This window comes from Lycorma delicatula, chromosome 8 (assembly GCF_047948215.1).
Source record: "Lycorma delicatula isolate Av1 chromosome 8, ASM4794821v1, whole genome shotgun sequence".
NCBI lineage: Eukaryota > Metazoa > Arthropoda > Insecta > Hemiptera > Fulgoridae > Lycorma > Lycorma delicatula.
In genome coordinates this window covers 120241363-120266119 of record NC_134462.1, presented here as the reverse complement: position 1 = coordinate 120266119, position 24757 = coordinate 120241363, and the positions used below count along the sequence as shown (strand labels likewise).

At 29.8% G+C, this 24757-nt stretch overlaps 1 protein-coding gene across 1 annotated transcript in view; it reads right to left on the bottom strand.

Annotated features, from left to right (window-relative positions):
* Positions 1 to 24551, bottom strand: part of LOC142328762 (actin nucleation-promoting factor WASL-like) — a 61630-nt gene extending 37079 nt beyond the window's left edge. The window contains exons 1-8 of the mRNA XM_075372784.1: positions 24430 to 24551; positions 23524 to 23625; positions 19835 to 20062; positions 9045 to 9141; positions 6417 to 6524; positions 5996 to 6168; positions 4657 to 4927; positions 2839 to 2999 (exon numbers count right to left, since the gene is read on the bottom strand). Of these exons, the coding sequence (XP_075228899.1) occupies positions 2839 to 2999; positions 4657 to 4927; positions 5996 to 6168; positions 6417 to 6524; positions 9045 to 9141; positions 19835 to 20062; positions 23524 to 23625 (1140 nt within the window). The 5' untranslated portion in view covers positions 24430 to 24551. The remainder of the gene's footprint in view (positions 1 to 2838; positions 3000 to 4656; positions 4928 to 5995; positions 6169 to 6416; positions 6525 to 9044; positions 9142 to 19834; positions 20063 to 23523; positions 23626 to 24429) is intronic.
* Between the last annotated feature and the right edge of the window lie 206 nt (positions 24552 to 24757).

Genomic DNA, 24757 nt, shown 5'->3' with positions numbered 1-24757 from the left:
AGATATTAGCCTAAAAAATGACAATGTGCAGGTTCATTTTTTCCACCGAGCTGGACCATGTACATCATTTCAAAAGTCTCTATAAGACAAAGTGTGGATACCAATCAGCAAAGTCGTCAGAAAGCTGACATTACTTGAACTAGACAGTGATGGATCATTCTCACATAATTTCAAGAGAATTATCAGAAGAGATATCACAGCTGTTGGTTAACCACACTAAATATAAATAATAAACTTTAATTATTAAAAAAATAATTAAAATTTTGTTACAATTTATTTTTTTCTTCGATCGTGTTTACAAAAAAAAACCCAATACAAAAATAAAAATGAATTCTTGAAAAAAGACGCAGGTTACTCATTGAATTCTCAGTTTGGGTAAGTTTTACGAGCATTTTTGAATCAAAGTTGAATTATGTTACTGGTTAAGTTATCATTAAATTATAAACTATCATTAATAATTTTAAAAAAACTATTTTAAAAATATTGAAAACATCAACTTCAACAACATAGGGGCTAAATATAAAAAAAATATATCAAAAAATGTAAAATGCAAAGAAGACAAGAAACCCCCTTGGAGCACTTATTTAGTTAGTCAAAATGCTATCGCTTTTAACAGGTTTTTCATGAATTTTGAAAAGTTATAACTTTTCAAAGTACAATATACAAGAAACCTTTTTATTTGCCATAAACATCTACAAAAACACTGGAAGTTGTGCAAATTTGAGATTTTTATTACTAGCCCCATCTGAGTTACTTGAAGCCAAAATTTTAATTAAAAAAAAAAATTAGTCTTCAAAAATTCATTAAGATTTGGGGGTAAATATATCACACCATTAATATTATTTATAGTAAAACTAATAATATATACCTACATATAAAAAAAAAATTCAAACTATGTATGCCATCGCTGCCTCTTAAAAGAAATTACCAAAAGTGAAATTTCACAGTTCTTCATGTTTAAATTTATTGGTAATTTTCTCATAAAAAGAAGAGAGATAGGTAAATAAACTACTGGACCAATCTTTTATCTTGAGAAAATATGATTAAATCACTTTTTGTTTCATTCTTCCAGGACTGACGTTTTAGTTATGATTTTTTCCATAAACCCTTACAATCACAAAAATCGGTGTGTGCACAGTAACAAAAATGGCCACCAAAGGTAAACTGCTTAAAAAAATAAATAAATAGTTTTAAGGTCCTGAAACATGTGAAACAAGTGGGTAATTTCAATTTTTTTTTGAATTGGTCAAGCAACCAGGTTAAGTTTTTTGGGACACTTCAAATGGATTGCCCCTTGTTAAAAGTAGGCCTAAATTTTTATAGCATTTCAAAATATACCATAACATTCTTTTTTAATCATATTATATTGATTAAACATTTTAAGCAAAATACTAAATAATTTATAAAGTATAAACAGTAGAATTAGAAAATATTAAAAAGTTATCAATAATACCATCCAGTAAAATAAAATAAGTTGTATTTACAAGAAAGTGATTTGTTTTTGTGCATGAAACCAGTTATTATTGGTCATTTAAACTAAGTACTTTCATCAACAGCTGCACATGCTGTATTTTCATCAACATGTACATTCTCCTACTTGAACAACCTCATCTTACCCTTTGGACAATAGCTAACAGTAAAGACATGGTATGTACAATTCTAACAAAAAAAATGAACAGCCGAAAGGTGTGCTCTCGTTTCGTTCTACACTTCTTGACTGCGTCTTTCTTGCACTCAAGATTTCATTGAAACTGCTGATAGCGACCTGAACGTTTTGCAAACAACTGTAACTGGGGATGAAAGCTGGTGCTTCATGTATGTTTTGCAAACTGAAGAATTAATCTGCCGCTTGGTTGAGTCCTGAAGCACAAAGACCGGTGAAAATCAGGCAGCAAAAATCACGGGTGAAAACAATGCTGATTGAATTCTTCAATTCCAAAGACCTAATTCATCAGTTTGTCCCAACTGGTCAAACCGTGAATTCTAAATTCTATTAGGAAGTAATGAAATGCCTGATGCATTGTATTCATCACATCTGGTCTGAATACCGAGACCTGGGCAGTTGGACTCTTGCATGACAGTGCCCTGGTACACATGGTAACAGTTTTAACACATTATTGCACTGAAAATCAAATCACAATCTTATCCCAACTACCCTACTCATCCGACTTGGCTCCAGCAGACTATTTTCTGTTCCTGAAACTCAAGTTCAAGATGAAAGGCCACTTTTTCAACAATATTCTGGCCATCCAAAGGGCTTGCACCGAGCAGTTGAAGATGATTTCCCACAAAGTGATATCTCCTGAGCGTTTGACGGGCTCTACCGGCGCTGCAATGAGTGTATTAATAGAGACGGGAAATATATAGAGGGCTGATGTGTGTAAATTCGTTTATCTTTAAATCTGTATTTTTATTTAATTTAGTTTCGGGAACTTTTCAGACATACTGTGTATACTGCATAGTTTGGTTGAGTTGAAATTTTGTTACAACATCCCAGTGTTTTAATAAAATTTTCCAGTTATCATTTTAGAAAATTTTAGGGGATATGTATTAATGAAACTGATAGTTACTACTTTTAAGATTGAATATTAATTTTAAAATTCATCCCTTAGAATAAATATAGTTCACATTACCTTTTAAATGTAAAATTTATTAAGTAATGTAATTCTCCTTTATAGCACTAAACGCTGGTAATATTTTCAAGAATAAACTATCATACAATTCACCCACATTACTGTGATGTCAATTATTATATGTAAAAACAAAAAAAAAAAAGATTACTGTTCAATTAAGAATAATAACTGAATTTCAAATATAATAATTAAAACATATACACACCTTTAACGCTTTACCAGAACGTATAGACTCCATAAGTGCAGAATGTGGATCAACCGTAGGTAAAGGAGGAAGATATGATGGTGGGGGTAGTACATCATCTGGTGGTGCAGTCAAGGGTGGTGCTGGTGGTGGTGGTGGTGGAGGGGGTGGGTTCCATTTACCTGAAAAAAGATTGAATTCAGATAGCTACCTTAGGAAAAATAATGCACAAACAGCACAATACAAAATAGTCAATTGAAGAAAAAAGTATTCATTCAGTAAAGGATTTGAATAAATTAATAAATACTTTTTATATGTTTTAAGTAAGTCTTGAAGAGATATGACAGTATTATCAAGATGTGATAACAGATGTAGAGTTTTAGTGTAAAGAAAAATTGTATTAACTCTCACTTTTACTTCCTTGTACAAAGTAAAGGAAGTATTGTGATCAGGAAAAATTTCAGTTTTCAGATTTCAATGGAAATATCCATTTTGACTAATTTTGGCATGACATCTGTACATACATATGTATTTCGCATCACTCAAAAATAAGTAGCCTTAGGATGTTGAAATTTTGGATTTAGAACTGTTGTAACATCTAATTGTGGACCTCTCCTTTTAATTGGAATCGAATAAACAAAAGTGTTTAAAAAAGTCCAAAATCCTAAAAAAATCTAGATTTTAGACTTTTTCTAACTGCAGTAATAAGCCCTCATTGAAAACTTTTCAATGATATATCACATATGGTACTTATTTACATTGGTTCAAGAGTTATAGCCAAATAAAATTTTAATTAATGAAATATTTGGATTTTATGAGAGGAAGGTTTGAATCAGACTTCACCTCCTTTTTTTTAACATTTTTTTTTAAATTTATGTATATCGATTTATTAATAATCACTAACCTCTGATTATAAAAACATTTTTATGATAAATAATAATAAAATATGAAAAAATATAAGTAGTTATTAATGAAAAAAAAGTCATGTACTTTTTATTAGTAAAAAATATGTATATGTAATTTAATAGACATACAAGGAAGTCGTATAGTGTTCCCATCAGATTTTTTTTAACATCTATTTGTTATCGGTTTGTTTATATGCAGAATGTATGAAAAATAATACGGGCATTTTAAAATTATTTATTACTGCAGTAATGAATAACAAATAAAAATGAAAGAGTAATTCTAACAGTTTTCCCTCACAAGGGTTCAATGCGAGCACCTTTTATCATGTGGTACACATCCAGCTGATAGGAGAGCTTCTCCCATACTTTAACCAAGCATATCTGGTGTAAAGAAAGCGATAGCTGCTTCAGTCCTGTGCCTCAAATCGAGTAGATCAGTAGGTAGTGAGCAAGATTCAAAAGATCATTTATAAAACCCCAAAGGAAAAAATTACACGAGGGTCAGATCGGATAACCTTGGAGTCATCATAAACAAGCTCTGTCATAAGGTCCATTCTGACCAATCCAGCTATCACGGAAAAGTCATCCTAAACCAAACCCAAGCAGTTACGCCAATGAGGAGGTCCACCAATAAAATTCTCTGGTCCTGTAAATCTTGATAAAATATAGATTTAATAACAAAAATTTTACAACTACCTATCTTGTTTCAAAAGAACCTGATATTTACATATTTTACAAGAAAACATATAGCTTTTGATGTTGTAATACCATTCAGTAATTTTTTTACTTTCTTAATCAAATATTACTTTGTCTAACTAATTTAAAAAAGCACACTGTATTACTAGCATGGTAGTTCTTAATAAAAGATGCTTAATAAAACTTATTCAAATACTTATAAAAACTGAAAACAAAATAAAGATTAAAAATATTTTACCTTGAGGCGATTCTTGAGGACGTTGAGGCAGTGTTCTAAGGGGTGGTGGCGGTGGAGGAGGAGGTGTATGCGATGGTGGTGCTGGAGGAAGAGGCCCAGTACGTGATGGTGGTGGAGGAGGTGCTGCCCTTGATGTTGGGGCAGATCGAGCGGGCACAGGTGGTGGTCGGACATCATTTTTAACTGCATCTAATCCACCATTCTTTTCAATAAAATCATAAATGAATTCACGAGTTTTACGATCTTGTAACTGATTATCTGAAACACCGGCCTAAAAACAAAACATTTGGAAATATTTTGTTTTAATTAATCTTTTTATTTGTATACAGATAATTACATTTAACACCAAATAAATAGTCAGTAAATAACTCTAATCTACAATTATTGAAAAGTAATGTATGGCTTTTCTGATTAATTTTATGATCGTTCAAGTGAATCAAGTAGTAAATCTACATCTCATTTTAAAGTGCACCTTCAATCCTAATACTTTAATATCTATTTTACGTAAAGCAGAATGCGTGACCCTGTACAACAGTAAAAAAAATTTAACTTGAGATAATAGGTATAAATTGAAATAAACAAAGGTACTGAAGCTAAGTCCCTTTTCCTTAATTCTGTATAGAATACAAAAATATCTATGAAAAATAATGACACATGCCTACTTCTGAGAATTTTTGTACAATAAAATTTTCTATTAAATGCTAATTTATTAAATACTTTAACTGATTTGAATTAATTAGACACGAAAATAAAAATTCAACTTTTTTCAATAAATTTTACTTAGGGAATTGTGTGTTTATCTCTTACAAATTACAATTTAGTTAGCAACTCAAAATATTAATAAACAGAAAATAATGCTATATATTCTGACAATTTGGTTTAAGCTTTACTGTTCGCCTAATGATCAATTAGTTTGAGTTAGATGAATAAATTTATACCTAAAAATATCTTCAATAAAGTTCAATAAATACATTAGTAAAAGAACTAATCAAACTGAATTGACTCAAAAAAAAAAATTATGAGTGATAAAAGATTACTATCACTTCATTGGTTTACTTGGTTGAAATGATGGAAAATTATGTACTCTAAGTCCATGATTTCTTGAGTTTTAAAGGAAGATTGATTTTTTTTGCTTGTAAAAATATACACTTAGGCAATTAGATTTAAAAGAAAAATATTGTTATAAGCATTTGTTAACGTAAACACGCTGTTTTATAAAATGTTATGAGCCCAGTTTCAATTTGGTAGTTAGTATAATTCTACTACAGACAGATCATTCTTGAAAATTTATTAATACCTAATAAAATAATCTTAAATTTCTAATAAATTAACTAATTACCTTATTAAAAAATTGTTTCAACTGAGGATCCTCTATGTTTTCACAATCGAAACCCTTATTTGGATCAAAACCGACGTGAGATATATGACGAAAATCAACAGGATTACCAATATCAGCTTTAGTTAATCTACGTTTAACATCTTTTTCTTTTCGTTTTCCTGTTCTATGTGATCCTGTAACAAAATTAATTCAAAGTAATATTTATTAAATAATATTTTTAGAGTAACTGGGTTTCAAACTATAGAATATTTTACTGAAAAAAGTAGATCCTTTATTTTATTTTTTGTTTTATAAAATAAAGAAAGAATGAGAAATTTATTTTTCTCTAATTGCTGTCAACTCATGTTATTATCTCTTAATAAATGAATTACTTAACCTTTCAAAATCAAGTAATAACACAAACCATTAAAAAACTACTTACCTGCAGATAAACTAAGATTTGCATGTGAATGTAGAGGCACAGAACCATTTATCATACTATGAGGCTGTAACGACTGATCTCTTTGCTGCATACATCTCGTTCTTCGTTCTGAAAATATGATAAAAGATTGAAAAAACTAATTGACATAAAAAAATAGTAAGACAGATTAGATTCTTAAAGGAGGTGCTTTATCTGATAGAATAAATCCACTAGTTAGGATTTTAAGTAAATCCTGGTAAAAGTCGTTGAACAATGTGCTACAGGTTGAGTTGTCAAAGGCTGAACAATTCCCAAAGTACTAATAAAGGAAGAAAGGATGAAGAATAAGGAAAGGCAGATGCCAATTGGCATTTCTATTGGTACACTGTATGTAAATTATTGTGTTTAGCTTACTTGTAAATATCACTTTTACATAAAATTTGTGTTTTTAATGTTAATTATTTGATATTAGCAACCAAAGCAAGTGTTACGTAGACATCAAATGAAGTTCAGTAAATGTAATTCTTATTTACTTTTACCTTCTTTCTTTTTCTGTTTAACTTCCAGAAACTACTGTAAGGTACTACCTACTTCAGACGATGATGTATGAACGTAAATGAAATGTAGTCTTGTGCAGTCTCAGGTCAACCACTCCTGAGAAATGTGGTTAATTGAAACCTAACCACCAAAGAACACCGGTATCCACAATCTAGTAATCAAATCCGTATAAACTGCATTTACTAGGATTTGAATCTTAGAGTCTGGACTTCAAAAAACGAGCTGATATGCAATGATAAGTTAACCACTAGACCAGCTCGGTGGGCTACATATGTTACCTAATCTGACCTAACGAAACATAACCTATTGCTCGTTAATCTTGTCTAATTTAACATTAAATATTCAAATTATATACAACTTATTAATAAAAAAAGATTATTTACTTAGTAAATAACATACACTGTCATCAGAAAACAGTAAAAATCAAAATCGAGTAGCCCCTGTTAATACAGAAGTATGCAAAATTCCTTTCAGTTTCAGAAAAGAAAGATACTATTCTGCTTTCAAAGCCATAAACATAAAAGGTCACAAGATATTCTGATATACAAAAAATATGCATCAATTTACATAAAAGACCAAGATTTTCAAATGAATACTTAAGTACGGCAATGGTCATACTAGACCTACATGGAATTACAGACACACATTACACTACTTTGGAAAACTTCTATAGAAATATTACCCTTATTCTTAAAGAAGGCGTTGAAATTTATTCTCGTCCTGAAACTATGAGTTTGTTTTTTCATTTGAAGAAAAAAAACTTGACTAATTTACAATAAAAATAAAAAAATAGTTGGTTATTTATTAACAAGATTGTGTATCTGTCAAACAAATTCATATTTGACTAAACGAACATGTTGACATAGAAACTGTGTAACATTGTTCAAAATCAACCTAAAAAAGACAAATTTTGAACTTTTAAGAATGGAGTTTTATTAGAATTTTTAAGATTTTTTGCTCCAGTGGCTTTATTTTTGATAATTAAAAAAAAGCTTCATTTAGATAAAATTATTGAAATCCTCACTGTGAATAAAAGATTATTAAATTATAAAAAAATAAATAGAATCAATAATAATCAATTAATAACACACAACTTACCACCTTCATGCACTTGTGCTGAAGGTCACATGGATCCATACATTTACTACAATAAATATGTTTAACGGATTATGTGGATATGCATTAAGAAGCAGAAATCACTTTCAATTCAAAGGGTATGAATGTTGTGGCTTCTTGACTATCAGTATGAAAGTTTTCTTACTAGGGTAAAACTGTATATCATACAACAGTCATTTCTAGTTTCTGCTAGTACTTTTTTTCAATGGGATTAAGTAATTTTTTAAACACTCACTTTATTTTTGAGAATTGAAAGTATTTTTTTTTTGTATTTTTATTTACAAATTTAAAATTCATATTATAAAAAAAACATGATTTATTTTTCAATTTTTTTTCATTAATTTCTTTTGAAATATTAACTTATTTTAAAACTATCTTTGACAAAAAAATTCTTCTCTCCATCTCTCACCTTTTTTCTGCAATCAGTTTACATTTTTTTTTTATTTCTGTATTGATATATTCAATATTTCATATTTTACAATAATTATTCATTTTTTGGGGGAATTTTCAAAAATTACTTTATCAAAATCAGTAATAACTCGTGTTTTTTTCATTTTTTAAGTACTGTCCTTATTTTATAATTTTGTCTAATGATAGTACAATAAAATAAATTCAGACTAAACTAAAGGAGAATGGAAAGTAGATCATGTCTCTGTGGATAAACACCACACAAAGAGACTTCAACTCTTCAATAAGAATTTGAATAATTTTGTTATAGAAGTACTTAAGTTTTCCAAAATACTGTACTGTATATCTGTAATTTCATGTACGTCTAGTATATCCATTGCAGTACTTAAGTATTCATCTAAATCTTGGTCTTGTATATTGATGCATGTTTTTTCTATACCAGAATATCTTGTGACCTTTTATGTTTATGGCTTTGAAAGCAGAACAATATCTTTCTTTTCTGAAACTGAAATATCAACCGATATGGCTTAAAAATAAATCATGAAAAATCTAAAATTAAAGGTTTACCTCGTCTCTGTTTCTTTTCTTCCCTCTTTTTTAAAAGCACACCGCGTAACCAGTCAGCCTCATCTTCACTGGCAAAATTGAAAGCTGTGATATAATCCTAAAAAAAATGTTCATGTACGTACAATTAAATCATTTCCAGAATTGAATTAATTATGTTTTAAAAATTTTAAATACATCTTATTAATAACATGTTCTAAGGATTAATTTTGGGAAGATTTCAGAAAAATTTCCAGCTCAAATCTGATTCTGTTTTAAAAAAATATAATATGAGCACCCTTCGGCAAACCTCATACTTTTTTTTAAATATTAAACAATGGAAAAATTCTAATTCAAAAAAGTACTTATACCCATACCTGCGCCTACACTCCTGTGTAGGCACTCCCATTGCTAATGACTTAAATTGTTGATGTGACTATACATAAAACAAATAATAACCTTCCAAATCATCTTTCACAAAACCAAAAATAATGAAAAAATGAGAGCTGACAACAGACAGTCCTGTTTTACACCATAATAGATTTTAATACATCTTAACCGATTTCTGATAACCTTACATAAAACTCATGATGCGCCAAGGTGATTCCAAGGTGAAAATCGAAGGTGATTTTTATATTTCAATAAATTCCAAAAAATATTGTTAAGTTATACAACTTGCAAAAGAGTGCATATTGTTATAACATTGTCCTTTATCAGGAATGCAATGGTATAAAAACAGTTTTAAAATCTATAAATCAAGCATAAACATTTTCTCCTCCTCTATGAATCATGAGACCTTGCCGTTGGTGAGGGGGTTTGAGTACTCAGTGATACAAAGTAGCTGGACTGAAGGTGCAACCATATCGGAGAGGTATCTGTTGAGAGCCAGACTAAGGAATGATTCCTGAAAGAGGGCAGCAGCCCTCTTTCAGGCTTTCATGCTGAAAGTGAGTCAAGATGACTTAAACGGCCATATCAACATCACTCAGTCCTCTGAGTACTGCACAGCTGAAAGCAATGGAAAACTACAGCTGCTTTTTTTCCAAGAAAATGTGGCTCTCTGCATTTTCATATAGCAATGATGGAGGCGCCTTCCTTGGTAAAATATTCCGGAGGTAAACTAGTCCCCCGTTCGGATCTTCGGGTGGGGACTACTAAGGAGGGGGTCACCAGAAAATTAAAAAATAACATTCTACGAGTCGGAGCGTGGAATGTTAGAAGTTTAAAAAAGGTTGGTAGGGTGAAAAATTTAAAAAGAGAAATAGATAGGAGAAACGGATAGGAGAAATGTGACGCGAGTGCGCAGCTGCCTTGCAGGAGTTGGAATGGGCAAATGTGCATGGAGCACAAAGAGGAGGTGGAATTGATATCTGAACAATTTTGCTGCCGGGCATTCTATACTGTCTGCGATAGGATCCTACGTCGGCCTTGGCCAATGGACGATAAATGTGGATGTAGTAGGATTTAGTGAGGTTTGGTGGGAAGAGGAAGGCGACTTTTGGTCAGGTGATTTTAGAATAAAAAACTCAGCTTCAAATAATGGGCAGGCAGGAGTAGGTTTCATAATGAACAAGAAGATAGGGAAGAGAGTAGAATATTTCAAAACGCATAGCGATAGAATCATTGTAATAAGGATAAAATCAAAACCTAAACCGACAACGATTGTTAACGTCTATATGCCTACAAGCGCCCATGATGATGATGAGGTAGAGTGTGTATACGAAGAGATTGATGAAGCAATTAAACACGTAAAAGGAGATGACAATTTAATAATAGTTGGAGATTGGAATGCAAGCATTGGAAAAGGCAAGGAAGGAAATATAGTAGGTGAATATGGGCTGGGCAAAAGGAATGAAAGAGGGGACAGACTTATAGAGTTTTGCACAAAGTATAATTTAGTAATTGCCAACACCCAATTTAAAAATTATAATAGAAGAATATACACTTGGAAAAAGCCAAGCGATACTGCAAGGTATCAGAAAAGGTTAAGCAAAGATTTAGGAATCAACTCGTTGACTGCAAAACTTACCCTGGAGCAGACATTGATAGCGACCATAATTTGGTGATAATGAAATGTAGATTGGGGTTTAAAAACCTAGAGAAAAGGTGTCAGATGAATTGGTGGAATTAAGAGAAGCTTGAGGAAGAGGAGGTAAAGAAGATTTTTGAGGAGGACATCGCAAGAGGTCTGAGTAAAAAAGATAAGGTAGAAAATGTAGAAGAAGAATGGGAAAGAATGTTAAAAAGGAAATTATTAAATCAGCAGAAGCGAACTTAGGCGGAACAAAGAGAACTGGTAGAACTGGATGAATTTCAGATGATATATTGCAGCTGATGCATGAATGTAGAAAATATAATAATGCTACTGATGAAGAAAGTAAAAGTAGCTATCGACAATTAAGAAATACTATAAACAGGAAGTGCAAACTAGCGAAAGAAGAGTGGATTAAAAAAAAAATGTTCAGAAGTGGAAAGAGAAATGAACATTGGTAAAATAGACAGAGCATACAGGAAAGTTAAGGAAATCTTTGGGGTACATAAATTAAAATCTAATAATGTGTTAAACAAAGATGGTACACCAATTTATAATACAAAAGGCACAGTCGATAGGTGGGTGGAATATATTGAATAGTTATACGAAGGAAATTAATTAAAAAATGGTGTTATAGACAAAGAAGAGGAAGTTGAAAAGGATGAAAGGGGAGAAACAATACTGAGATCTGAATTTAAGAGAACATTAAAAGATTTGAATGGCAGAAAGGCTCCTGGAATAGACAGAATACCTGTAGAATTACTGCGCATTATTGGTGAGGAAGCAATTGATAGATTATACAAACTGGTGTGTAATATTTATGAAAAAGAGGAAATCACGTCAGACTTCAAAAAAAGTGTTATAGTCATGATACCAAAGAAAGCAGGGGCAGATAAATGTGGAGAATACAGAACAATTAGTTTAACTAGTGATGCATCAAAAATCTTAACTAGAATTCTATACAGAAGAATTGAAAGGAGAGTGGAAGAAGTGTTAGGAGAAGACCAATTTGGTTTCAGGGAAAGTATAGGGACAAGGAAAGCAATTTTAGGGCTCAGATTAATAGTAGAAGGAAGATTAAAGAAAAACAAACCAACATACTTGGTGTTTATAGACCTAGAAAAGGCATTCGATAACGTAGACTGGAATAAAATGTTCAGCATTTAAAAAAAATTAGGGTTCAAATACAGAGATAGAAGAACAATTCCTAACATGTACAGGAACCAAACAGCAAAAGTAGTAATTGAAGAACATAAGAAAGAAGCCGTAATAAGAAAGGGAGTCCGACAAGGATGTTCCCTATCCCGTTACTTTTTAATCTTTACATGGAACTAGCAGTTAATGATGTTAAAGAACAATTTAGATTCGGAGTAACAGTACAAGGTGAAAAGATAAAGATGCTACGATTTGCTGATGATATAGTAATTCTTGCAGACAGTAAAAAGGATTTAGAAGAAACAATGAAAGGCATAGATGAAGTCCTACGCAAGAACTATCGCATGAAAATAAACAAGTACAAAACAAAAGTAATGAAATGTATTAGAAATAACAAAGATGGACTAATGAATGTGAAAATAGGAGGAGAAAAGATTATATAGGTAGAAGAATTTTGTTATTTGGGAAGTAGAATTACTAAAGATGGACGAAGCAGGAGCGATATAAAATGCCGAATAGCACAAGCAAAACGAGCCTTCAGTCAGAAATATAATTTGTTTGCATCAAAAATTAATTTAAATGTCAGGAAAAAATTTTTGAAAGTATATGTTTTGAGTGTCGCTTTATATGGAAGTTAAGCTTGGACAATCGGAGTATCTGAGAAGAAAAGATTAGAAGCTTTTGAAATGTGGTGCTATAGGAGAATGTTAAAAATCAGATGGGTGGATAAAGTGACAAATGAAGAGGTATTGCGGCAAATAGATGAAGAAAGAAGCATTTGGAAAAATATAGTTAAAAGAAGAGACAGACTAATAGGCCACATACTAAGGCATCCTGGAATAGTCGCTTTAATATTGGAAGGACGGGTAGAAGGAAAAAATTGTGTAGGCAGGCCACGTTTGGAATATGTAAAACAAATTGTTAGGGATGTAGGATGTAGGGGGTATACTGAAATGAAACGACTAGCACTAGATAGGGAATCTTGGAGAGCTGCATCAAACCAGTCAAATGACTGAATACAAAAAAAAAACATTTTCTCTTTAGTTTTCAGTTTTAAACATATATAATTAACTAAATTGAAAATATTATCATTCTCGGAGTACTATTTTTAAAACCAAGGTTGATTTTCATTAAGTATTTGATATTGTTGAATCATCTTTCGAATCTAATTACCAATTTTTCAATTTAACAATTTACCTATGACTTCCAGAAAAAAATAACCCAATAATTATTTACTATGCTATGTCCACCTTCTTCAGAGATTGGGAATACTATGAATTTATGGAAAATTATCAAAATATACCTGCGGTTAAAATATTTTTATTAAAATAGCTATTTAATGAATTTAAAATCTGACTGGCATTTCTTTAAAAAAATTCATTAGGAAATTCTCTTTTCCCAGTTTTGTTCACTATAGCCTTTTTTCAGGACCTCCAGTAATCCTTCTAAATCTATTTACTTTCACAGATTCCAAAATTCTTTGAATCTATAGCAAGCACCCTTAAAGCATTGTATAATATTATAATAAATCATAAACTTCATTCTCTGACAAAGTAATTTACACTCACTCATTCACAACATATGCAATTGCTCCTATGCACTGCTTATGGATGTCAGTTTTTAATAAAGAGTTAACATCCTAAACACTTTCATTTTACCACCTGACATTCATTATCAAACATCTGCTTTCCTAATCCAGGCCAACAACCCTTTTACCTTTCACTATCAGAAGCATAATTAAACCCAACTCCCTCATAAATAATAATTACTAAACATTTGAATAACCCATTCATATTTTGAGGCAGTTCATTCAAACCATAACATACTTGTCTTACTTACAGTAAGTACCTCATCAATATTTGATTTTTTTATTTCCCCATCTTAATTTAGGCAAAAGCTGACTGAATCATACCTCTTGATTCATCATTGTCATTGGGATTCATCACAATCATCATTGTCTTCCTGCCCTGACATCACTAGCTGCAATGGTATGTAGGTGAAAAATATTTCAGATTCTACTGTAAATTCCTTATCACTATCTAACAATCTACCATGACACTTAAGTATTAGTTTAGATTAGGAAGACCAATGTTAACTAACTTGTATGCCCTTCCTCTTATTCTTATCAGATCGGTCATTTAAAACTTTTAAATTATTTTAAAGTATATTCAACAAGCATATACCTTTCTAATTAATGGATAAAATCTTTAAAAACCTTCACTGCAATATTTACCACACTCTTCATCTCTTTTGGCCAGTGTTAGTAGTCAGTTATTCTTGAATTACAATTCCAACGAAAATACATATTTTACTGCATCTGTTATCATCAAAGAAATCGATCAAATTCAAAAAGTCACTTTTTCAGACAATAAACAACAGATTTCCTAATTAAAAAGTCACTTTCTACCAGAAATAAACAAATGAAATTTACGTATTCTTCCTCCCTAAATTTAAGAGAATGAAAGAACTACTTTAAATTTAATTTATATTATTAATATCGTTATTATTTTTCTAACAGATGACTTTCAGCCAATCACAATTTTGTTCTTTTTCATGACAAATCTTCACCATCTTCATTATATTTTTCCACAATAGGTATAATAGTGTTTGGATACCTTATCCATCTTTCACCATTAGCAGATTTCTATTCAAGATAAAATTGCATTCCTATACAGCCAATCAACCTTGAATAACCAGCACATGTTTATCTGTGGCGACCTTTTTAATAACTTTTTTACAACAAAATAGTTTTCTTCTCATAAGACAGATCTCTATGCATGATGTAAGACCTTTTCAATTTTCTAAGATTATGTGATTTATACCACAATTTTCTGTATGATGATAGCCCAAAGGCACACTCTATTTGTGAATATATCATCTCATGCCATAATCTTGTGTTCATGGGGGCACAAAAATCTTTAATTAGCTTTTTTATAAAGTCAACTTTTCCATCGTACTTTACACTCCTAATAATCAAATTATGATTTTGATTCTCAAAGTCATTTAGCCTATACACCATTTCTACATTATGCTTCATCTTTTTTTAAGATTCTATTTTCAACTATTAATGTTTCTATTTTACACATTAATTTCTTGATGTCAACTTTTGTTATCACCCAGTTTCTTAATTTCTTGTTATCATCTAAATGGTCAAACACTTCGCTTGCACTCTTACTCTATTCCCATCCTTTATCACCTTTGGTAATTTTCAGCACTGAACTGTTTTTGATCATCTCTGGCAATCATCTCAGACCAAAATTTGCTTATGTTTCCCATTGTTTGGGATCGAAAAGTTTTTAAATACCTTTAGGTATGTAAATCAAATTCAAAATAAAATGAGAAAAGATATTTGTAAAAAAAAAAATATAGAAAAGGAAAATGAGCACGAAAATTATCGCAATATTATGAAAAACTCTGCTTAAATCAAAAATGGACATGGTGTAACTTAAGGCCATAAAGTTAGGATCAAAGCTTATCATATAACCGAACTCAATGACTACTCACTTGCAACATAACATAAAATCATGGAATCTTTCATCAACAGGATTCACCACCAGATTTGTAATGCTATAGGAGAAAAACAAATATATAGGGTATCCCACGGAGAAGCAGGACATGTTCTTCTAACGAAAATAATGAAAAACATTCATATAAACATAAGTTTGGAAACACTTTGTTTTCAAGTCACAACTAGCAAGAGATTTTGCCTGGATTTCAGCTGAAGTTGATAGTTTCTTATGTAATTTTAGCTAGGAAATAGGATAAAACAGGTCCCAGAACTGTATCTCCAGTAGTTTTTAAGATATCCAATGTAAAACACAAAATTAAGTGAACAAAAACTATTTTTTTTTAGGTTTGTAGTACAATAGCTTTTAAATGTCAAATAAATGCAGAAGATTTAAAACAAAACTTATACAGAATTTAATTCTGGGAAAATTAATGTGAATACAGCCTGTAAAAAGTAAATAAAAACTTTTAACAATCGGTTTTTTATTGAGGAAAAACAGAAAGAAAATGGTATTATTCTATCTGTACCTAATAAACACTATTCTTAACATAATAAAACAAAAATATAAAATACATGAAATGGTATAAATGGTAATAGAATAAGAAACCTTAGTTACAGTAATTGTTCAAAATTCCCTCCTTTACAATGTACACCACCTCTGACTTGACATAAATATTTCCGGTCGCTTTCCATCCCAAATGGTCCCAGAATTTTTGTCATAAACAATGCCACACTAAATATTAATTGAAATATATGTTGGGAGTTTCCACACTACCATGTGGATCGTCTTTGCTCCCTAAATGGCTACTTTTAGAATTGAAGACTCCGTTTTTTGTAAAAGTGGCTTCATCAGTAAATAAAATTTAATTTACCGTATCAGCATTTCTAGAAGTCAATGATAGAAGTTTAACTGCTGGGGGTTAATCTGATGGCTGCAAATTTTGAACTTTCTGCAGGCAGAAAGGATAAAGATCTTCTTTCCATAGGATATGCGACACTAACTGGTTTTGTCATATCAGTTTGTCGCACTTGGTTTTTAACAAACCAGTGCGACATGAAATTTGTCTTGAACTAGTGCCTGGGCTACGCTCAATCATATGATGTTCATCATTAACACAATGATTTGCGTGGTGTTCAACAGAAAACAAACATGTTGGAAATGACACTGTCACTGTAAATGCCGATTAACCAAAGAAAAAGTTTTTATATTTGGAATTTGCCTCACAGGAAATCTCTCCTGATATTCATGTCGAGAAGCTTCAGAATTTCTGTTACAAAACCCATAAACAAAAATTATCTTGGCATATTCCTCATTAGAAAATGAAACAGCATTTTTACAGTATGATATGATAACACTAGACTTCCTTTATTGTATAATAACTTATGACAAGAGATTCAAACGAATTACACAATACACAATTTCCATTATTGACCAGCTGTTAATATTGCCAACCTATACAATACATTTTTTTAAAAATATTTCTAAGAAACATACATTTCAATTTAGTTTTTTATGAACCATTTCATATTACCTGTGTAAATTATTAAATGTACAGAGCTAAAATTATGTTTTATATATAAACTTTGTATTACTATTAAAATTATTTTCAGTAATTAGTGTTCTTGTTTTTAAAAAGGGATGTTTCTTAGGTACAGAATGATATGATTTTGTCTATTTTTTCTCTGTTTTACTTCAATAAAAACATATTTTTAAAAGTTTTTATTTACTTTTTATTGGCTGTACTTACATTAATTTTCTCAGAATTAAATTCTCTAAAGGTTTTGTCACTAAATCTTCCACATTTATTAATCAGTTAGCAAAGTTAGTGTATTACAAACATAAAAAAAAACTTGTTTTCAAACACCAAATTTTGTGTTTTACATCGGATATCAACTACAGGAGTTATGATTCTGGGAACCGTTTAATCATATTTACCAGCTCCAATTAGTTAAGAAACCACCAAATTTATTCCTTAGTTTGGGTCCCAAAAATTACAGTAGGGTTTTTTTATTAGGAGAGCTGAAATCTGGGTGAAATCTCTCGTTAGCCATAACTCGAAAACAAAGTGTTTCCAAACCTATGTTTATACGTAGAACATATTGTAACAAGACCAGTATAATGGATCTGAGTAACAGATTCCTACCAATTAAGAAGAAAGTAGCAGAAAATATAACAATGGCAGGAATCCATAAAAGAGCTAAAAGAAACCCTTTTAATAGAGGTAACAGGTCTTTTTAACAATTGTCTTTTGTAATACTCCCAACTGACACAAGTAAACAGATGTTTGTTCCACGGGAGGAGTTTCTAGACTGGCGTAGGCATTTCATGAGAATGAGTAAGGGCACATGATCATTCTCACGCTTCCAGTTGGATCCGGTCCCGCAGGTAAAGAAGATAGGAGTACGAATACTCTGGGAAAGACCAGTTGAAATGAGTTCTGGGAGATGAGTGTGTGGGATGTGAGTTCTGTAAGATGTCAGTCTGCAAGGAGGTCAGTGAAGAAGCGAATTTCTAGTGAATTACATTCGACGTGATTAAGGTGACATTACAAGTAATTCCAGTGTGGAAAGTACATGAAAACAATAAATGGTTTGTTGTGTTACTGTAAGACTACAAATGAAAGAGATAATGTATTAAATTTCATTCATAAATTGTTAGGATTGTTTTTTGTGAACAGCAAAGGTATTTGCTGTTCACAAACATGGTATTTGCTGCACACACTTTTATCGACAGGCTACGGGATATCGAGACTTTCCTCGGGATAAAAGTCGCTTTCCTCTTCCTACCAAACCTCAATAATTCCTCCTACATCTACATTTAAATCTATCCATTCCCCTTTTTAAATTTTCTAACCTACCAACTTTTTTTAAACTTCTAACATTCCATGCTCTGACTCGTTGAATGTTATTTTTTAATTTCCTGGTAACCTCTTCCATAGTATTCCCCCCCCCCGCCCATTAATAGACTCGTAGTAGTTTACTTCCTGAATATTTTACCAAGGAAAGCGCCTCAATCTTTGTTAGATTAATATGCAGACAGCTACATTTTCTTGGAAAAAAAACAGTTGTAGTTTTCCATTGCTTTCAGCTGCACAGTACTCAGAAGATTGAGTAATGTGAAAATGGCTGTTTAAGTCCTCCTGACCTATGCCCTTAACATCTACTGAAAAAGCTCCTGCCCTCTTTCAGGAATCATTCCTTAGTCTAGCTCTCAACAGATACCTCTTCGATATAGTTGCACCTTCAGTCCAGCTATTCTGTAACACTGAGCAGTCAAGCCCCCTCATCATTGGCAAGGTTTCATGATTCATAGAAGGATATATCAAGCATAAATTTTGCAAATTATTCGGAGTAAGTTTAAAATATAATTTAAAATTATATTTGTTCAGATTTTTGGATTTAACAACAGCTGCAGAATATGAATAAGAGAGCCAGAAATTTACATTTTTTTTAAATATAGAGATTTGGAAGAATACTGGAAATTAAAAAATTGATAGAAGTTTGCAATGAAAAGTCTATTTTAAGACAAATCAGGGGAAAAATCTAGTAAAAAATTCTTATTAGTAGTAGTGGGTTATACATTAGGGTTAAGGAAGTAATTCATTTGTTAACAGATGATGTATAGAAGTTAAAACGATGTTGAGAGATACAAGTAATACATAAAACAAATATTTACAAATGTGTAACTTAATAAATTTATTCATGTTAAAAAGATTTTTGTACAGAAAAGATTAATGGAAAAATTCATTAAATCATCAAGCAGCAGATAAATTTTCACATTATGGGTGGACAAACACAAATTGGGAAAATAGGCTAACTTTATTCAGTTTTCTACATCAATCAAAAATATATTCCTCCTCTTAGCAATGTATAGAAAAGATTTCTACTAAAGACACATAAAAATATAACAATTAGTTTTAATATGAACTTACAATAAGTTATTAAAAACAAAAAATTAACTTCATAAATAAGTAATAACAATAAATATTGGCATAAACCAAGTAACATAACAAAAAAGTAATTTTAACATCAACAGGAATAATTACAATACCTAATTAGAATACATGTATTATATAACACCTCTAATCAGTTTTACTTTAAAAATGAATGAAACCTTACCTCTGCTTCAAATGTATGAAGAAACCGTCTAGGAGCCAAATAATCAATTTCATTATAAATTTCATGTTCCCATACAAGACGATTTCTAGAAAGACAATACAGTCGGAAAAAATAAGATCTTTTAGGATTATCTTTAACTAAACATAATACTCCAGTATCTTTTTTAACCCATTCATTATGATCAGGTCCCATTGTAACAAATAGTTGAACAATAGTTGTAGCAAGTGTCTGAAATTAATTGTAAAAGAAACATAATATTAATTTTAGAATAAAAATTGCTGTTACAATTTTCCACTTCTTTATCAGAATATTTATCTGAGAGAAATGGAACCACACAACAATAAAAAATTTCTACATAGTAGTTTATTTGAACTATTTTAATGTACTTTGAATTAGTGTTCACACTACTAAATCCAGAGACTAGTTCATTACTACAGTCCTCTCAAAAAAAGATGTACTTGGTAGAAAGAACTTTTGTAAAAAAATGTCTCCACAATTTCACAGCTGTATTTTAATTTTTGTACCAGTCATAATTGATAAAGATACGTTCATAAAATCATAATTTTATATGTATGAAATTCTACAAATACTGTACATTAAAACATTTTACACTATTCCAAGCTTTTAAAAAAAATAGTGCTACTTGTTTGTTATCGCACCGCTACCTTTTTTCCCCCTTTTTCTATGCAACTTCTTTAGAGTTCATGAGAAAATGAATAATAATGTTTATTTAAGATGGAAAAAGTACATTTTTTAATGAAAAATAAAAATTATGTAACACTTTAGATTATGTTGTCTCAAAGTACTGGCAAATGTTATATATATAAACATAACAATTGTATAAAGAGATACATTTTTTGTTTAATACACTGTAATAATACAGGGTCTTTTTTGGTAAGCAGGTACCATTTTTTTTTCTTCCAAAATAAAAATGCGCATTTTACATTTACATAACAATAATCAAATAAACCAACAACCAAATAAGATTTTGACCAAAAAAAGACCAATTTTCCATATTAACAATCAATCTTGGATTAATCTTCTGTATTTTTTTATTTCTATTCATCAATTTTATTAAAACATGGGTCTTCCAAATGTACCTGACAGAGGTCCAATATTGGCATTATTGCTTATAATTATAATCTAACCAAACTTAACCTATGCTCGCTAATGTAGACTAGCGAGTTGATTATATTTATAATTTCTCTGCAAATACCCACTGATTTGGAAGAAAAGAGAAAAAAAGTGGTACCCACTAACTGAAAAAGGTTAATAATATATTGTTTTTTTTGACAAGAAGTTCTTGTTATTTATATAAAACTTATATCAAAATACTGGGATTAAAAATTTGGGTAAAATGTCAAGATAAAATAAAAAAATTAATTTACAACACATTCAATATATGAATCATATTTATGTGGATAAATCAGTTGTTATTTAATAAATGCCAGCTATTCAAAAACTTGGAAAATTACCCTACCTATCGTAGTCGTATTAATACTCTCAAAAACATGAAGTGCATGTGCATTAGTATTACTAATTATTATTTTAATTGTTTATCAATAGTCACTATATTAATTACTCCTGACTTATTTATTATACTAATAAATTATTTACATAATTAAATAAAATATTTATGGCAAATTTATAATTTAATTTAAACTCTTATGAAATAATTATCAATGTTCTCAATTCTACTTCCTCTTTAATGAAAAATGCATCTAAAAAATCTACCTAATTTTTATAATAAATCATTATTTGATATGTATTTACATTTTCATATTAATTCGATTTATGATATCTTTGTTTGATTTGCACAATCTTCCAGATTTTGTTTTGATTTTTATAGCATTTTATTGTCATATTTTATTTTTTGTTGGGAGCTAACATTTGGTGAATGTTATTATACTCAGCTATCTTACAACATTAATACAAACATTATACAATAACATTTACAATGTAAACTGTTCAAAGTTTAATTTTAAATAATAGTGTAATATATAGTAATAATAACTTAAATAATAGGTACTGGTATTTATCATAATTTAAAACTAGAATTAATAATCTGTTTATTTTATTTTTAATTAATACATATTTTAAGCATTTTTAGCGTCTTTAATAATAAAAAAAATTAATTTTTCCATTTGTTATTTTTAAGTTTACATAATGGATTTATTTCATAACAAAATTAAAATTCAAATTTGCAGAAGGAAAATTAGTTATTTGGTAATAAGGTAAATCTACCATAAGGTAGATGTTTTTACATTGAGTAGGTCAAATCTCATAAGCTGGTGAAGCGAACTACATTTGATACAAATTTATGGAAATATAGATTTTACTTGAAAATCATTCAGCCTATAAACTTATTGTTAGTGAATAAACTAAATTATTTCTATTAAAATTAATTTATTAATTAAGCTGGTTCATTTTTTATTTATTTATAATGGAGTTTTTTCACATGGGCATAATTTAATAAATTTGTCTACTGTTAGGTAAATATTCCAAGAAATAGTATAATTATAAAACCAAATTATAATACTATAATTTCTTACCAAATTAGGAAAACTTTTACTTAGCATAATCTAATCTAGTTTTTTTTGGTATTGCAAATAAAAATGCCTGGTTTAAAATGTTACATATTCTAAAAGTGTGTTCTACACAGATTGTAAAATATTATTCATAATTTTATGAAAAAAGGGGGAAAATCACAATTTTTCCAGAAACAAAGTTAATTGTGCATAGATCTGAAAGTAGTTTAAATTCATACCTAAATGGTTTATGTGTCATCACTGTATATAATTAAATTCTTTAGAATATCAAGGAAATATAAAAAATGAGAAACTTGATTTAAAAAATAACATTTTATTACACAATTTTTACATCTGAAAAATTATACAACTAGGGAAAAAATTTCTTTAAAAACTTAATCTTCACATATCTATACATAATGGATTTAAGATTTAAAAGCAAAATTATATCCCTTGTTTAAAGATTTATATTTAAGTTAGAATCATAGCAACCTATTATTAATTGTATAAACATTAGTTTTGTATGTTACAAGGTTTACTTTTTACTTTATGTAAAAAGATTTTTAAAAAAATTTTTTTTCTTCAGTCATTTGACTGGTTTGATGCAGCTCTCCAAGATTCCTATGTAGTGCCAGTTGTTCCATTTCGGTATACCAAACATATTTCGGTATACCTACATCCTATATCCCTAAAAATTTGTTTTACATATTCCAAACATTGCTGCCTGTACAACTTTTCCCATCTACCTGTCCCTCCAATATCAAAGCGAGTATTGCAGAATGATTTAAGATGTGGCCTATGTCTGTCTCTTCTTTTAGCTATATTTTTCCAAATGCTTCTTTCTTCATTAATTTGCTGCAACACCTCTTCATTTATAACTTAATCCACCCATCTGATTTTTAACATTCTCCTATAGCACCACGTTTCACAAAGCTTCTAAATTTTTCATCTTAGGTACTACATTTGTCCAAGTTTCACTTCCATATAAAGCTACGCTCCAAAAAATATACTTTAAATAATTTAAATAACAGGAAAATTTAACTGCAGGAGCTGGAGGTCTGCAAGCCTACCATTAAATCAATACATTTATAACTTAATTAAACACTATCTAAACTGATAAACCATTCATATGTTACACAAAAAGAAACACTTAAACATTACCTGACATCTGTGACCAAGAAGGGAAAATACTTGTTCATTTTCTTCTTGAGATAATAAACCAGATCCTTGCTGTTCTGGCGGTGGGAAAGATTCGGACTTCATCTGAAAATATATTTAAAGCTGTTCCAAATAAGAAAAATAATCAAATATTGTAAAACACCTCCTATAAAATACACCAATGGAAATAAACAACTGATGATTCTCAAGAAGGTGCTACAATTGACAAACATTACACACACATAAAATCATACAAGAATTTTATTTTTCACTTAACAACCATGAAAATTGATGATAAAGATTTACTAAAATAAATTTTTACAAAATGCATAACCTACAGAAACAAAGTGATTAAGTAATCCATAAAATAAAAATATTAAACATATAGTAACAGTTACGGTAACTGAATTTATAGGATATTTACTACTTTAAGAGACCATGTAAGTAAATCTAAATCATAAAACTATTATTAATTAAATGAACAGATAGTAAATTTAAAAAACTGATGCTTATAATGAAATTAATTAAATGCAAAATTAGGTGAAAACAATTATTTTCCACAAGTTTAATTACAAATGTTTAAAATAATATACCTTGGGTCATCAAATACAACAAAATTGTCAATATTATAAATCAATCATATAAGTTGTAGGTACAATAAGGAAAATAACGACATATAAAATAAAAGTATAAAGTATATACTAATTAACGAATTAAAAATAAATATATATGTACTTGATTTAAAGGTAGATTAGCTGTATCAAACTTTCAGATAAATTAGTTTCAAATCTACCTACGCAAATATAATTTTTAAATAAACATACACAAATCTTACATTGATATACAAACACGTAAATAAAAATATTATCACAAAATATAGAAAAAATAAAAATTAAACTTGCAACTTACGTTAATAGCAAACAAATACTTCACCAATGCATAACTAACTCAGCTGACTTACGACAAAAACCAGCTGATGTAATGAAGGGTTCGTCATCAGGTTATACAGATATTCGCACGCCCACACAAAATATGTTCAGAAAAACAAAGATCTACGGAAAATAAATATAATATAGATGAAAGAAATATATTTTTTTATTTATGCATGTACTTCTAAGTAATACCTTTACTAAGGTGTGTTTATACCTATCTTAGAAGTACAAAATTAAAAATATTGTAATTGAAGTGTTAACTGAAAAGGAATTATGATGAATGCGATGCTCGAAATCTAGTCAAA